The following is a 17,595-nucleotide window of genomic DNA, read 5'->3' as shown; positions in this document are numbered from 1 at the left end:
CTAAACCGAGGAGGTGTTCATTTGGCACCTAAGCCCTTAACTCAGGCTGTAAAAAAATGAACTGAAAGCCTGATCTCACAAGCATTAACAAAAAAACCCAAAAAACCCAAACCAACAAACAAACAAACAACCAAATAAAAAGATAAGCAAGTAAGAGATTGAACTCTGTGCAGCACCAAGCAGTTCTCCTTGCTCACATACTTCATAATAACATCTGAAAAGATAGCATTGTTTAAGAAGCCAGTGCTATATCTAAGCCCCCTTGGGCAAAAGAAAAGGAGTTATGCCTTCATTAATGCTGAGAAAGAAGCACGGTATACATGTACTCAGACTTCTCAATGGATGGTTTAAAAATAAAGTATCTTCCTCCCAGGTCTACACCTAGCCCTGTCCAATGTCAGCAATACCTAACAATAAGACTGACAAGCCTTTCATAAATAAATACAACAAAACTGTTTATTTCCCTTTTAATTTCTTCACTGTTCATAAATTCACACTTTAAAGCTTCTAAGTACTACTTATACACCCTGCTCAATTTTTATTTTACTACACCACATAACCAACTGGGTTTCTCTCTTGCTGGAATGGCAGTCATAAGTCATGTTAACAGCACCACTATCCTATAGAAAATTTGTTTATTATTAGAGAGCAATCAGTATTACTACTGTTACAAGAAAATAACAAAGTACCTAAAAGGCGCTCCTGCTGCTAGTGAAGATCTACATAGAAGGTACTCACTGAATTTTCAGGGCTCTAGTTAGCTATACAGCTTTCATCTCACCTCCTGCCTCCTCACTTAATTTTTCAGGAAAAAAGAACAGGTCTTTAGAGATTAATATGCTGAAAAGCATTTCCCAGGAGCTTAAACCTGTTCAAATCCACACCACCAAATTATGACGTTTGAAAGAATTCAAGCAGAAGAGCACCCGCCTTAATGCAATGCAAGAGCAGCCTACAAATGCCTCCACTGTTTGTAGTTTTATAGCCTAAGCCTACCAGGAGTGAAAATGCAGGGCACAAAGCACACAACTAGATCATGTTTTGCCTTTCCCCAGACAAAACAGAGATTATTTCAAGATCTTTATTCCTTTCACAAGGAATAAGCAAGCCTTGGACAAGGGATTGCTAGGAAGTTTTAAAGTGCAGAAGTCCATTCTGTCCCTAGATGGAAAAGCAGCACTCTTTGCCTTTATTGCAAAAGGATATCCTCTTTACCAAAGAGAATTGTGTTAAAAAAAAAAAAAAAAAAAAACCAAAACAAAAAAAAAAACCAAACCAAACCAAAAAAACCAAAAAACAAAACAAAACAAAAAAAAAAAAAACCAAAAAAAAAAAAAAAAAAAAACAAAAAAAAAACCAGCTTAATATTTGAGTAATTATCTTCCCTGGGCAGTTCTAAGGTATTTATATTTCTGCCTACCCTGTTCACATCACTTCACTTTCATCTCTTAGCAGTTCAATGCAAGAAATTCACTACCTGTCCATCACCTACAATTGCTCAGTACAATCAGTGAGTTCTCCCAGAATTCTCCGAGATCCTATTGAAAAAATCTCTCTACTGATGAAAAGAACCATCTTCATTAATCCACCTGGCAGATGTATTCTTCCCTTCTAATCATTATGTGAGTTTACAAATCTAACAAAGCAGTACTCACATCACATTATTCAGATTACAAAGCCTCTGGGAAAAGAAGGCTGTTGGGCATGGTGCTGTAAATCATCAAAACCACTTCTTACTCCTAGCTGATACTCACTTTAAGAAAAGGTATGTACACAGCTGACTGCTAGGAAAGAGTCACAGGCATGGTCAGTCAGCTGGTTATCACTGAAACAAACATTGGTTAAGCAGAAGAACTCAATAATCAGAACCCTGTTTTCTGCAGGAAGGATTCATATTTATACAGGGCAGCTCAAACTTTGAGTGAAACCCACCCAGAGTATTGTAAGCCAAGGCTGTAAGTTATCTGCAGAGAGCCTGAAACAACAGCAGAGGCAAAAGCTGCATCCTTGAATGTCAACACTAGAAGCCAGTAACAAATTTAACATCTCTATTGTGGACTGTTTCAGGATTTATGTATTTTTATGGAAATGCACAACAGTTGGATATTCAACTGCAGTTATCACAGTCAGACGAAGTCCATGAGGCAGTACTGGGGTTACAAGAAACATTCTGCATGAAAAGCTTAAAATAAGGCTCCCTAGTTTCTGCCAGCAAAGAGAAGAAAACAGACTTTGTCAATCTAACTTCACAAGCTCCTGCTAAGCCTGGATGTCACACAGTTAAATGTTTGTCCCTATTTCATCCTTAAATGCCAGAAATACCAAAGGACAAGGAAAAAAACATTCACAGAATCGCAGAGTATCCCAAGTTGGAAGGGACACATGAGGATCACCAAGTCCAGCTCCTGGCCCTGCGCAGGACACCCCACGAGTCACACCATGTGCCTGAGAACATTGTTCAAACGCTTCTTGAACTCTGTCAGGCTTGGTGTTGTGACCATGTCCCTCAGGAGCCTGTTCAGTGCCCAACCACCCTCTGGGTGAAAAACATTTTCCTAATATCCAAGCTAAACCTCCCCGACAACTTCAGGCCAATCCCTTGGGTCCTGTCCCTGGTCACCAGAGTGAAGAGATCAGTACCTGCCCCTCCTCTTCCCCTCACAAGGAAGCTGTAACTGCAACAAGGTTCCCCCTCTTCTCCAGGCTGAACAGAACAAGTGACTTCAGCTGTCCTTGTATGGCTTCCCCACCAGTCCCTTCACCATCTTCATAGCCCTAATGCAGCCCTAATGCCAATTAGCTTCTATCTCAACATAAAAAATTTCTGTAACAATCAGAGGTAGCTGATGCTAAGGAGGGGGAATCCAGAAATGGACAGCGGAATTTCTATACGACCCCCACCAAAAATTCAAAGAACGTTCTGCCAACTATTTCATTTTTAGAGCTCACTCAGTTTTAAACTCCAGTTTTATTATTACTTGGGACTTGTGACAGGAGCTTCCATGCAATACATAATTCAGCATTCATGTGGCAAAAATCATCAAAATTACAACAAGTCACAGAATAACTGTGTAACAGAGTAGCAGTATTTATGTAACCACAGTAATAAAAGGCAATATTCTTTAGATAGCTTTCATCAGACCCGCTGTTACAGTAAGAAGAGATGGCATACATGTCCTTTTTCTGAAACAGAAACAATAAGAAACTTCTGTAAAGTTTCACAAGCACCAAGATCCTATTGAAAAAACCTCTCTACTGTTACACCTTTGCTATCATTCTGCCTCAATGAGCTCAAACACAGCTCAGCTCATGCCCTACAGCCTCTTATAGTTCTGCCCATCACAAGTGTACACTCCAGTGCTTCTACTCACAGTGACTTTCCTGCAGAACACAACACCCCAAGATGACCTGACAAAATCCTTGCTGGCCTTCACACTCCTGATGCTGCAAAGAAGACTATTTAGGTAGAAGTGGATTCAAATGGAAGAAAAAAAGGCAGGCAAAAGATGACTTCATGCACAGAAACAGATGTTCAGAAAGAGGGCAAGAGAGAGATTCTACTCTCCTAAGAATGCCAACAATATATACCACCAGATGAGCAGAATTCTGTCCAAGTGCTATTCAGGTTTCCCAGCAGGTATTCACTGCCCTTCACCTACTTCAATACAAAGCACACGTGCCATCTTTTCCACAAAAAGCAGAACCTCCTCAGTACAGGCAGGCTAGCTAGGAGACAGTCTCAGGCTCCCGTGGCAGAGGCTGCTGAAGCAGACCCACAGGTCCCCTGAAGCTGCCACCAACCCTCCAAGCCACACTCAGTGCATGAACCGGGCATCTCTAAGAAAGGCCACAGCACAACAAGAACACTGGCAAGCCACACTTGCTCATCTTCAGAGAGTGTCCAAGCCCAGCCTGACTTAGCCAGACACACCACTGCCTCTGAGGAAGTACTGAATATCTGTTTGAAACATGGTAAATGTAACAGGAGCAGATTTATATCAAATTACAAGGGAAGGGTACATGCAACTGCCTGTGAGGAATTTAAAGATCTTGCAAAGACACAGAAACAGTCATCAGACCATTTCCTGTCATCATCTGGTGACATACATCCAGGACAACACAGAGGTCTTAAAGGTGGGGCATTAATTACCACGGGTTAAAGATCCCCTTGGCTCTATACATTGAGAACAACTGTCACTGCATGAGCCTTTCAAGTCTCTAATGCATGTAAAACCAGCAATTGCTGGGGGAGTGCAGAAGGAAGTGGGGGTGTGAACTAGTACCAAGAAGCATTCAAGTAACTTTGCAGATCGAAGTTCTTCACTCATCCATGCAAACAAAACAGTCAAAACCAGCGCAGACAGGGCTGTCCCTCCTTGTCCATGTGTCAGCCACAGCCAACACACACCTGGCTGTTTTGGATCAGAAACTGGGTTCCCAGCTCACTCAGGAGCCAACCTCAGTTGCAGAGTTTTAATTCCAAGAAACATCTGTGTACTGATGACAGTCACCTGACCAAAGCCCTGTTTTGGACTGCAGTCAAGATCCCACAGCAACAAGGCAACCCTGACACTGGAGGATTAGTGCTGAGCCCAGACTGCATTCATGTGAGAGCAGAACTCACGCTGGACTGGGGCCAAACCCACATATGCAAAGCGTGTTGTCACCCCCATGCACCAATACCAGAAGTGCAACCAAAAAAAAAAGAAAATACAGAAGGAGAAGAGAGCCAGCACATCTCTTTGATGACAAATGCATGTTCCATCAAAGTCTGGGTAAGGGGACTCATTTCCTATTCTGGGTAGGAATTGTTAAAGCAAGGAAAGGACCCACCTTACAAGTTTGAGCTCTGCATCCACCTGTAGGTTACTGCCCTTGCCCAGATGCACAAAGAGGTTTAAGTGTCTCTCTACAGCATCAGACAGGGAGAAAAACCTCTCTATATACATACAAACTAAAAGCTGATGGCTCATATCAAGAGGAGGGCCAATGAAAAATGCTTCAAAGTACTTTTAACAGCTACTTTCTAAGTAGTTTTGGCCTATCTCTGCTGATCCTTAAAGGTTTATAAAGCAAAGTATGGAACAGGCACACGCCCTGTGGCCTCTGGTCCTAAGCAGGAACAAGGGTACCATGAGAAGTCTCGTTTGTTCTTTGGCTATTTCGGAAGGACATCCCCACCCAGTAGCTCTATTCACAGCGCTGCAGCCTCCCCCTCAACCCTCCCTTTCAGAATTAAAAGGCAGACACCAGCAACAACTCAAATGCCACAGCATACCCTGCAGCCACATGCATCACACTTCAGTCCTTGTTTTAAACTCTGCAGGAGTCTACAATTAGATATTCCATTTACCTGCCAGTGGTGAGCAGAAAACTTTGCCTAGAAAACCATGGTATTTCAAGATTCAACTGCAGAGCTTTGAGAAACCTGCAGTTTTTTACCAAGGCTGTTTTGTGGTGGTAACTGCCCCAGCACCACCATCTCATGCAGACATACAATTAACTAATTCTTCCATTTTAAAACAAGCTATTCACCCACTTTCCTTTCTCTGTGGAAAGCATGCCCTGCTCCAGTTTTCTCTTCTCCCTTTCCTTCTCCCACTTTTAATTTCAAGCAACAGCCATACTTCTGTGCCCAGACCCCTGGGTATACATATGCTATTTTCTCAACTTTTTTTTTTAATAGATAAAGCCACAGACCTAGGGATGTCATCAGCTTTGCAATTATTGACAGGTGCCTATCAATACAGTTGGCAGCAGACAGGGCTCAGTCAATAGCTTTAGTGACCATTCAACCCTGTTTTGGGGTAAGACAGGGAAGACCCAGCCTCGTGTTACTTCCCACCTCCAATGAGTTGTCATGCTCTTTATTTTCTCACTGATGAGGCCACTTAAGGCTCCAAGCACTTAAGCCCTGCATGCCAAAAGGTACAGCATGCCTTGTCCAGAACCAAATCCTGAGATCAAACAGAAACAAGGCTGATGAGATACACTTCTTACTCTGCATTAATTTAAACCTCCCTATGAACTGGATGTGAACAGGAACACTCCACATACCCCATGAAGGCTCTTTACACAGAGCTGGGCTTCTGAAGAACATAACACTTCTTTTGGGGGAAGGTGGATGTTATCTGGGTAAATATTACGGGATGGTGCTCTGAAAACACAAAACAGTCGGTGGCAAAGGAAAATACATCACTTCTCCCACCCTCTAGTACTTGGAAGAGGATTAGAGTGCAGACAGAAAGACTAACACCTCACTGCTTATTCGAACAGTTTCCATTAACAAATAATTGCCTATTTTCACCTCAGTATTACTGGCTGCATTCAAGCACAAATACATGCACTGATTATACATGTGTTTCTGAGGGGGGAAAAAGGGTATTGAAACTTAAATTACCATTCACAAATCAAGCAAACTCTGAATTTTTGCTCAAAATGAGTATGTTTGGTACCCTGAAAATCTAGGAAGCATCCTCTATTAGTTCAGCATCTGTTTCATATTTAGAAGCTATTCTGTGCAAATGCAGGGGTCACACTGCTTTTAAAGCAGCCTCTGCCAATTCTCTTTTGCGGGGCATATTTAATAGCGAATTCCACTGCCACAGGATCCACTGTGCAATAACGAAGGGTAGCGTGTCAATAGATGAAACTGCACACATCAATAAGGAGCTGGCAGAGGTCCCCGCGGATGCCTCTCTTGCAACAATCATTTTAATGCGTGTAGGAGAACAATGCATTACAGCCTGCTCAGAGATTCCCCACAGCCACACTGCATCAAAGGCCGATGAAACACGACGCTAAATCTCTGCACTTGGAGCCAGCAGTGGAACATGCACGGAAACAAAGTCCTTTACATTGGCAATTATTCTTTTTAAGACTGGCAAACCTAAGCGGAGCCAGCTTTTGTCGGAACTGGACTCTTGCTAACCAACACGACCCCCCAGCAATGGTTCCACCAAACTCTTTTTAAAGGCTACTGATATGGCAAGAAGAAAGTGACTCAAAGAGCATGAAAGCACGCAAATTGCAGTCGTGAAGCAAGCACTGAGCAGCACAGTTAAACCACGTCTTTAAGAAAGGCAGAAAGGCAAGTCCAGACTAATCAAGCCTGTTAAACAGAAAGAGTGGAATAAGAGCAGCTACAGCAGCAGGAGTTGTTTTACAGCCAGTGTGAAGTAAAGAATGGTGATGGATATCTGGGAAAAAACCCTGAGAGAAGAACTGAAGCCAGAGAACAAAAGTTAAAAGCAACACAAAGTTTACATTGATTTTTTTTTCCAAACTACATTTAAGAAAGATGATATATATACTTTGTGTGCTACAAGCAGCAGACTCTCACAGCAGCTCTGATCAGTGATCCACACAGACCAGTACATCACTCCAGCACTGGCCAATTTGGCAAAAGGAGAGAAAAAAAGAACAGAAGGGGGGAAGAAAAAAAAAAAAAAAAGGACTTCACACACACTTTCAGAAGTCTGAAACTGGAATTAAAAGGAGGGTTCTGTTTCTCCACCCCCAGCTGCAGTTGTAATCCTTTGACACCTTACAAGCAATGACAGAATGCTTTCTCTAGGGACCTGAGACTAATTCCCTATTAAGCTTTTACAAACTGATGCTTTTCCAAGTCTTATAATGTGGCCAAATTTGGACATTTTCCTAAGAACAGCAAAAGCCACATTCTTGATGCAGAGTTAACACTTCAGCCAAATTTCCAGTTCTTGTTCTAAACCATGGTTGTGCTAGAACTTCTAAACTTGGCAGCTGAGATTATTATTGGTTCAAGAGTGACAAGGAAGAAATGACTAGAACCTGCAAGAATCAAAAAAGAAAAAAAAATTCCCCCTGCTGCCTCCCCAAGTGTAACTACCAGAAGTACTGCAGCTTTTTAAGGAAAGAGGTAGTTGAGGGGAGCAGTATTTTCTGGGGGGAAAAAAAAGCCAACCTGTGGGAGACATCCAGCCCAGAAAATTTCAGCATGAATGCCTGAAGTCTTGCAGAATAATAAACAATTTAAGAGATGGCACTCATAACAAACAGTAACAAGCAGATATGCTACAGGCATTGCTGCCAGCCCTGCTTATTGGCAGCTGTGACAGATTGCCTGGGAGCTCCAGTCTTTAATTAGTTCTCATTCCTGAAGTTCACAAGTCAATTAATTCTAAAAACCACCCTCAGATTCTTTTCTAAAGGAAATCCTGTCCAAGATTCTCTGTCTTTCTTACCTCTTCTTCCCATAACTCAGCTAACAGTTCAGATCCTTTAGAGCATCCACGCAAATTCCATCTGGCCGTGGAGATTATCACCAGTCAAATACTTCGGCTTGCTTCAGCAATTCTTCATATTTCTGCAGCAGTATTTTGCCACTGCTGCCTATAACAGACAGTGTTCCCCAGGCTGCTTCTTCAGCCCCTCTTTCCCCACAACTTGCCTCCTCCAGGGTAATGAAAATGAGCACCAACTGCAGCACTCCAGTGCCAGTTTCAAGCAGTCCCCACGGCCATTACATTGACTCAAATCTACAAGCACTACCATATTGCTTTGTAACTTTTCCAAGACTCAACAAAGGCATTTGGCAAAACAGGCTCTACCTTCTACCTAGCTCGCTTTAAACTCGGTAGTCAAAGCTGGTAACAGTTTTCACTGGTAACCCAGCTTTGAAACCACTTTCAACTCTGGAAGGCACAAAAAAAAAAAAAAAAAAAAAAAAAAAAGACCATCCTTTTTTCTGTCTCAGACTTCATTGAGAAGGAAACAGTTATGCTTTACAGTTATAAAAGCTTACATGTAAATGAATAAGCCAGTTTCTGATATGAAATTCAAAAAACCTAAGAAACTTTAAGTTCCTTAATTTCTGTCTTGCTTCTTACCCTATTTTACATATGCTGATTATCTGGAAAGACATTATTCAAGACTTTTGGCACCTTAGCAGCTATTTGCCAGTTTACCCAAAAGCAGTTTGGTCTGAAACTGACTTTATACCTTTGCCCCTTGAAAAACACAAGGTGTATTAAAAGTTTCTCATTATTTTTAAAGCCTCTTCTCAGTAGATATTCAAGTCTTCTTATTCAAAGATAATTGAAATTTTAGGGTCTACAGAGAATCAACTGATAAAAAAAAAAAAAAAAACAAAAAGGAAAACCTGAGAACCATTGATACAAGTATATAGATACTGTCGGTGATTGAATGACGGACCCAGACCGGCAGGGAATCCGAATCGTTTATTCAAAGCAGGGAGTTGCTTTTACACACTTCTCTAAGGCACAGCACTTCCTTCTATGGCGTGACCTATCCCATGTTGCCACAGCAGCAATGCACTTCCTAAATGTCCTTCGATGGGGTGGTCACTCATTCTTCACCCGTCCCTCAGCTCCAGGCAGGCTCCTCTCCATAGGGGTCTGCCCTGTGACACCTCTTCCCCCAGAGTCCAGTGGAGACAAGCCTCTCTGTGTGCCACCATGCGCTCCTTTGTACTGCCATGTGCCTCTGCAGGCAGGTTTTACAGCTCACAACCCAACTCTACCTTATAAATCCCCATAATTCCCCCTTTTCTGTTTTATACAATTAAGAATTATGGTAGCTATCAAATAGATAAAACTTTGAGAAACAATGTAAAGTTGTCTAAAGCTTTTACCATCACTCAGAGTCTGCAGCTGCTGGAAGGTCCTGTTTCACAGTGAAGACTTGGAGAGTCTTTCCTAGGCAGGACTTTCAAGTTTACTTTGAAAGAGGGTCCAGCTTTTTTAAGATCAAATTACCAAGTCAAAATGACTTGATTACACTTTTAGGGCAGAAACACCTGGGTCTGATGGTATAACTTCCAGTCAGCCAGGGCTAGGGCTTGGCCAGAGCCTTAAGCCTTGACTGAGAGGGCTTCTCTAAAATACTTATAAAATTGCTTAAAAACTTTATTAACATCATTCTGAATGCCACTGAAAAATTAAGAACATGTAAACTTCTTGACAGTCTTTCACAGGGGCCACACCCCATTTCTGCATCTCCCCCCTTTTCTGAGGGGGAACACGCTACAAGGACGGGACTCCCTGACTCCAGCCACTTGCTGCGACCCAGCGCCACGTGGCGCGAGCCTTTCTACGGTACGGTCCAGCTTCCCTCCAGGGTCAAACGGTTCGGGGGACGAGGGGCCATCTTCTGGCTCTCTTCCCACAGCCCCAACAGACTTATGGTCACTCACTGGTGGCGCAGAAGGGCTCAGCACAGCTGCTGCGGTGGCACAAGCATCTGTCTTTCTTTGTCTGGTCTCTGGGTGCCACCTGCGCTGTGAGCGCCTTGCACAACTCGGGTCCCACAACGCGTCTTCTAAAACGTCCCATCTCAGAGGATCAAAAGTATTGGTCCTATCTAAAGTTGAGCCACAGTTTCTTGCCCAGAACAAGAGTGTGTTCAAATCCGTAGACTTAATTTTGCCGCCATGTTTCTTTAAAATCTGTTTTAACATCTCTGGGACGTTCTGTTCCTGGGATACTCCATCCCCTAAGTCCCCCATGGCTCACCTACAACTTGTAGGGATTATCGCTGGCCAGCACTCCTGCTTCTTGCAGCAGCACTTCAAGTCCCGTGGGGCTCACCGACGGACGCGCAGATAGGTGTATAATAAACTACTCATACGGGGCACCATTTGTCAGCGATTGAATGATGGACCCAGACCAGCAGGGAATCTGAATCGTTTATTCAAAGGAGTGAGTTGCTCTTATATACTTTTCCAAGGCACAGTGTTTCCTTGTATGTCGTGACCTATCTCGTGTTGCCACATCAGCAACACACTTTCTCAATGTCCTTCACTCGTCTGTCAGCTCCTGGCAGGCTCCTCTCCATAGGGGTCTGCCCTGTGACACCTCCTCCCCCAGGGTCTAGTGGAGACAAACCTCTGTGTGCTGCCATGTGCCTCTGCAGGCAGGTTTTACAGCTCAGAGCCCAATTCACTCTTATAATTCCCCACAGACACCATCTCCCTGATATAAGCTTATTTCTTCTTTAGAAGAGAAAATTTTAACAACTTCAAACCTGCTTATGTCACAGTCTCTCCCTGCCTTGTTAGATCCAGTTTTGAGGTACCTTGAGCAGGTTAGGAACTGGGGTCATGCACGAAACTGCTTATTATTCTTGGACAGAAATGGAAACGTTGGTATGCCTAGACAATTTTCACCTCACAGGTCTCTATAAAACAGACTTTATCGCTTACTATCAGAGATCTGAGAGAGCAGAACAAATATCAGGGGCCTAGTAACATCTCCAATAAAAATCAAAACCAAAGTACTAAACAGATATTTTTATTTGCATTGCAATATACAGTCTGACTTTATACTCTATCTAATATCTTTCTTTTGAAAGTGCTGAAGACTTTTATAGACACTGACATAACCCCTAGTTTGACCCAGCTCACGTTAGTAATGTTTTCCTCAAGTTCTTTCCAACTTAGCTTTCAATGGATTGACTTCCATACATAGTCTGAAAGAACTCGCGTTTTCAGACAATGTGTCCCCTTTCCCTTCCTTCTAAAACAAAGAACTTCACACGCCATAAAATACATCACTGAAAGGCATTTAAAACCAGACAATTGAAATGCTCACTTTCTAAAAATACCTTACTGAGATATATACTCATTTCCCTACTAAAAAAAATATACATTTCTGTTTTGCAGGTTAGTGTTTGACAAGGATTATGGAGATTGGAAAAAAAACCCCAACCCAAAACAAGAAACAACCACACAGAAACAAATCAACCCATGAATACATTAGATGTGAAAGCTGAAATATCAAATGTCCCTGAATGTTTGTTTATATAACTAGATGGATGGATATACATTATTTCTTAAGCACATTCCACTCTAATCAAGCATGTGGCTGCATTTTTAAATGACCCCTACTGCTTACTTCAAATCTTATTCAGGCAGGTTTATACCTCAGTTCAGGGATTAGAGCCAAATACAACAGAGGCTACCTAAAGAGAGCAAGCTGTTGCTATGTTGAAATGTAGCCATTGAGAAACCTGGGGAACAAGGTCGAAGAATTTCAGAAAAAGCACCCAGACTCCCTAAAAAGCAGCCCCAGACAGGCACCTACAAAGATGCAAGAGAGCCAGAGAAGGTGACTAAGCTATCATCTGCCAACCCTAAAGAGCACAGGATGTAAAGGAACAAACACTCACTACACTGCTCGCCCTTCGATTCCCACATGTTCCCACAGCCTACACACCAAGAAAATACATCAGCATGACAAAGCCACGGGGAAAGCGCTTCCTCCTCAGCAACACCACCTGCCCTTCAGTGCCTCACCAACCCAGTTCCAACGCTCACTACGTGCTCCTAGTGTCTTAGCAGTCTGCAGTTCGCCTTTGGAAGCCTTTTGAGCCACCTCCTAAGTCGCAAGAGATAGGCAGGTCTAGCTGTCAGCCTTCCCTGAGTACCAGTGAGGATCTGAGCCTGCCTCCTTCCAAGAACAGGCAGGCAAAGGCCACAGGGCCAGCCCTGGGCTCACCCGCAGGTGAGCAGGCACCAGCAAGGGAGCAGGGAGCAGATTCCACTCTAACATACCTTGAACACTCCGTGGGGAATCATCCTTACATCGCCTCCCTGCCCTAAACCTTGAGGCTCTCCCATTTTCTAACGCTTCCACTTTAGCTGCAAATGCAGGAAAAGATTAAAGCATGCTTTTCCTTGAAGTGCATGATCACAATAACTTACACTAATTACCAAAAGCCTTCTATTGCAGAGCTTGAATTAAACCTTGATTCAAATGACTAATTGTTGTAGCTTCTGAGGAAAAGAAACAAAAATTATTTCAGACACGAGATGCAGGAAACAAGTCCATTCATCTAAACACACATCCTGGGGTTCTGGCATGCTGGAACTGACTTTCATCATAGCAGACAGTGAGTGCCACACAGGTCTAAAGGGTGAGTAAGAAAAAGGCAATCTCTGGGAAACCCATTATCAGCGGTTTTCCCCCAGGATCTGCTGAGTACATGCTCTCCTCACGCCCATAGCATTTAAACAAAAACCTTTTTTTTTCAGATCCACTGAAATTATTACCTTGAACCTCAAATAAGAGCCAGGGAAAAAAGCCCAGGAGGTGGAATGCTTATTGTTTACTTTACAGTCTGAGCCCTGGTAACAATCAGATACTTGGTTTGGTTTTTGGCTGTCTTGTCCTAAGAGATGTTTTGGTTTCCAGAGCATTTCACAGGTTGGTTAGGTAGATTGGCTGCAGAGTGAAATCACACATGAAACAGACAGAGGAAAACGCTTTCATAGTGCCCTCCCTTCTCAGGATGTAGCCACACCAGAGGAGGGAAGAAAAGAGAGAGTAGATCAAGCCTTAGTATCAGGATCCACAATCTCCTTACCAAACAGATTATAACTGTACTGGATCAAGAAGAAAGGATGATAAAACATTCTCATTTGTCACAGCCAAATACTTCAGCGATTTGCATCCTTTTGCTGGATTATTTTGTAAATATCTGAAGAAAACAGTCAAGTCTAAGTACTCACAAGGGATAAGCTTGTCTATGCTTCAGCTCCTTCCCTCCACCTCCCTCATACAAGAATTCCTCAACACTTGCAGCAAAAGCCCCAAACCTCCTCTCCATTAAAGAGCTGCTAGAAAAGGCTCACAGAAGCACACTTCTTCCATCCAGAGTGAGAGAAAGACTACTTTCCAAACCTCTTAACCTTTGGAATATTTCATAGAAGTGACCAAGTAATGGTATCAGAAGATAGGCACACTACAACACACACCACAAGTATGACTAAAGTTCAGAGATTTTTCTGCACACAAAAGCACTTTGAATTTTAAAAGCACCATTCCAATTACAAAAAAAAATCCCCAAGAGACAGCTCAGAACATCTAGACAAACCAGATCATGAACAATGGCCATGTATCTCTGCATGCACACTTTAAGTTCTTCTAATTATTTCATCTTGAATGAAGAAGGAAACAACTTTCCAGTTGTGCGTCATTCTTAATAGTTTTTACTTTTTGCTGCATGACCTTGAGCATCTGAGAGTCTTGATTTTCTGCTTGTCCTACTAAACCATTCTCTTGAAAAATCTTATTCCCTTTCTGTTTCTAAACAAAAACACTGAAGGTGAGCTCTCCAGCTCTTGACTGTTTCCCCAGCTGGCAGAATGCCAATATTGTAAAGATAAACGAGATGACTAACCTCAGCTGCAAGTAAGAGAAAGCACAGTGGACACCTTTATCTGGTAGGATCTTGCAGACAGAAAACCCTCTGCCCCAATTGCCTACAAGCAGCCTCAGGAAAGAGACTAGGACAAGCCCAGGTTTAGGGAGCTGACTTTTCAACTGCAACTCTCAGGTCTGCAGACCTGGTTATGAAAGATTCAACAGCCAAAAAATGAAGAAAGTGCTCTGGCAGACTTAATTAAAACAAAAGTCACAGCAAAGTCAAAAGTGCAAGCACAAACTAAGTCAGCGAATAGAGTTTTGTTTGAAGAAGAATGTTGGCAGTGTGGGGCTGGGGTACTGTTTAGTTACTCCTTCCACCTGAAATCTGGAAAATGCTCCCACTTACTACCTGCAATTAATCAAGTGCTCTGAGTCACGAACTACATAGAGTAACTTGTAGGACTTGTGGTGAGTAACTTGCTCACCAGCACCTGAGGTCCCTCTGGCTGCCCAGAGCCCACACAAAGCCACTTAAATACTACTAACACAGAACTACCTTACCCGAACAGTCTTCTGGTGCTCTACTTACTGCTACTTCTGCAATAGGGTTAGCAACAATGCTACAAGTACAAGGCTGGGGAAAAAAGGAAAAAAACAAAAGTAAAAAACCCCACGACAACCCACCACCCACCCTTTTGTGTAGCGCTCGCTTGTCTTTATTCCTGCACGCTGCCTGGCTGGCACTGACACCAGTAAGGAACAATGCCACATGTCACGCTAACGACAGCTACACAATTACCTGAACACGGCATAAACCATCACCTACACGCTATCTCCTAGCGGGAGAACTTCCCGGCAGAGGCAGCAAACCCCAGGAGTCCGGCGGGGAGGGCGCAGGGGAAGCGCCGCTCCCCCGGCACCCCGTGTGCCCGGCGAACCCGAGAAGGGCGCGGGGCCCCTCTCGCAGCCCCTCGGGGGACAGGCAGGAGGAGGGTCCCCGCCTCAACGAGCGCCTTCATCTCCGCCAGGTGAGATTTCAGAGCGAAGGAGCGCTCTCACCTCACCGCGACCACAGCCCACGCACCGGCTCCTTCACGAGCAACTACGGCTCCACCGCCACGTTCCGCGGACCCCGGCAGCCTGCGGGAGCCCCTCTCGGCGGGGAGCCACCCCCGCTCCGAGGAGGCCCCCTGAAGTTTCGGGGGAAAACCCGGCAGCGATCCCCCGGAGGGGGCAGCGGGGGCCGGGGGGCTGCGCCGGCTGATTCGGCCCGCGGCCGGCGCACCCGGCGGGCAGGCGGCACAGCCCGGCCCCGCGCAGGGCAGCGCCCGGCCGGGCTCCGCCGCGCCCCAGGCGGGCACGGCCCGGCGGGCGGCTCCCTCCCGGCCCTGCCGCGCTACCTGCGGGCAAGGTGGCACCCCCGGCCGCCCTCCCCGCCGCCCCCGGCCGCGCACCCCCGGGCTCACCGAGCAGCAGCAGGACGAGGAGGAGGAGGCGCAGGCAGGACGCCCTCTCCCCGCGGTGCCCCATGCCGGCAGGGCTGCGCGGCGCCTCTCCCTACGCGAGCGGGACCGCGGGCACGCAGGCTGGGCTGGCCCGAGGGGGACCGGCGGCGGCAGCGCTCCTCGGCCGGCCGCTCGCTGCCCTGCGAGCGCACGGAGCCGCCCGCCCGCCCCGACCGGCCGCGCCGCGCGGCGCAGCCAACCACAGAGACAAACTTTCCCAGGCCCGCCCCCGCCCGCAGGTAGCGGGGGCGGCGCGGGGTCCGGCCCGGCCCGGCCCCTTCCCCCCGGGCAGGAGAGAGGGAGGAGAGCGGGGCCGCCGGCCCCGGGGCGCGGAGGAGCGCCTCAGCCGAGCGGGGCCCAGCGGAGGACGGCGCTGCCCTCGTCGCCTCCCTCCCTTCTTCCCTCCCGGGGCCGCCGCCGCCGCGCACACGTGGCCCGGGAAAGCCCCGGTGCGGGGAGGGCGGGCGCGCCCGGCGGGGAGTGTCCGCCGGAGCCCCGGGAACGGCTCTTGGGCAGCGTGGGGCTGGGGCACTGCTCGGTCACTCGGTCCGGCCCCGCCTCGCGGGGTGGGGTCCCCTCGTGTCCGCTCCCGCAGCGCGGGGTCGCCTGTGGCCCCTCTGCTCACGCCGTGCGCACAGAGCCACCGCACACGCGTGGGGAGCCGCTGCTGCCCCTGTCCCCAAACACAGCCCCCGCCGGGGGCTGCCTGCTGGGCTGCGCACCCCCCAGGCACAGCGGCCACTCATGCCCCTTCCATGCACTGCCGGGTGCGCCCACTCGTGTCCCCGACCCTTCCACGGGCAGCGCGGCAACAGTGGGCCTGCCCGTGCTCCTGCGATCCTGCCCTGCTCACGGCCTGGGTCGGGAGAGCACGGATACCCTTTGCCCCATGCACTTCGTGGATAAGGCCACCGCTCCCTCCCTACTGGTGCCAGGCAGCCCCACAAGCAGCACTGCCCTTTTTGGGGACTCTGTTTCTTTTCCCCTGCCTGAGATCCCAGTTAACTCAGTAAGGGGCTGCTGCAGCACGGCATTTGTGCCACCGCTCCACCGCCTTTCTTCCCAGCCTGCTTGGAGATTTTTGTTTGCTCGGGGATTTAATTTCCTGTTTGTTTGTAAAAACAAAGAGCGGAGGCACTGGGCGGCTCTCTAGTAACTCGGACAGTTATCTGCTCTTTCAGTCCCCTTGCCACATTCGTTGGGAAATCTGTGCCCTCCTTGGGCACATTTTGCTGTCTGTTGCCCAGGCTCCCTGGTAGAGAGGGATCCGTGTTACGCATTTCCCTGTGTGGGGAACCTTTGATGCCTACCCATGGTTTGGGGCAACTGCTCCTGCACAAAAATGGCTGGTTTAGGCTTTATTCTAGTGTCTCCAGTGCACTTTGTTCTTGAGCATGACTTGGCTTGGCTGAGGTTGTTTGCTCCCAGTAGCAGGAAGTGTGTGTTGTGTTCATAACTGAGCATGATTATCAGACTGGATTTTAGGCTGGACTTTATTCCTTCTGTAATGCTTTACAGCAGAGAGGGTGTTGCCTGACAGGAATGAAATGAGACCCTCCTAAAACTGATGAGAACTTTCACTGTCCAACCACAGTTACCCGAGCTCCTGCACAGAGTAGATAGACCTCTTTGTAGAGGTGTCTGGGGGACACTTGGTCCTGTGCACACTGAAGTTCTCTGAGCTCCCAGACAGCAAATGAGGCTGAATCCACAAGTGTGACTGAGAAAAGACTGCCCGAACAAAACAAGGCTGTCTTCAAATATGTTTACAATGCCCTCATATCCCTGCTTGTTCTTGCTGCCTGTTTCCAATCAGTCTGCTCCACATCCTCCTTTAGCCAGCATTTAAACAACTTTTTCTTCACTGGAAAACGTCATTTCCATAAACCAAGACATGTCCCTTACATCAAATTCAGAAAACAGGTTAGAAGATCTCTCACCCT

General features: G+C 46.3%; 1 protein-coding gene across 1 annotated transcript in view; it reads right to left on the bottom strand.

The window, feature by feature from the left end:
* The window catches only part of PTGFRN (prostaglandin F2 receptor inhibitor), a 67,094-nt gene extending 51,320 nt beyond the window's left edge, over window positions 1–15,774 (bottom strand). Inside the window, exon 1 of the mRNA XM_039555724.1 lies at window positions 15,614–15,774. Coding sequence (XP_039411658.1) covers window positions 15,614–15,677 — 64 coding nt within the window. The 5' untranslated portion in view covers window positions 15,678–15,774. The remainder of the gene's footprint in view (window positions 1–15,613) is intronic.
* Window positions 15,775–17,595: the final 1,821 nt, after the last annotated feature.

The sequence above is a fragment of the Corvus cornix genome, chromosome 1 (assembly GCF_000738735.6).
Source record: "Corvus cornix cornix isolate S_Up_H32 chromosome 1, ASM73873v5, whole genome shotgun sequence".
Lineage (NCBI taxonomy): Eukaryota > Metazoa > Chordata > Aves > Passeriformes > Corvidae > Corvus > Corvus cornix.
The sequence above is the reverse complement of the archived record's forward strand: the minus strand, read 5'-3'. Positions and strand labels throughout refer to the sequence as shown.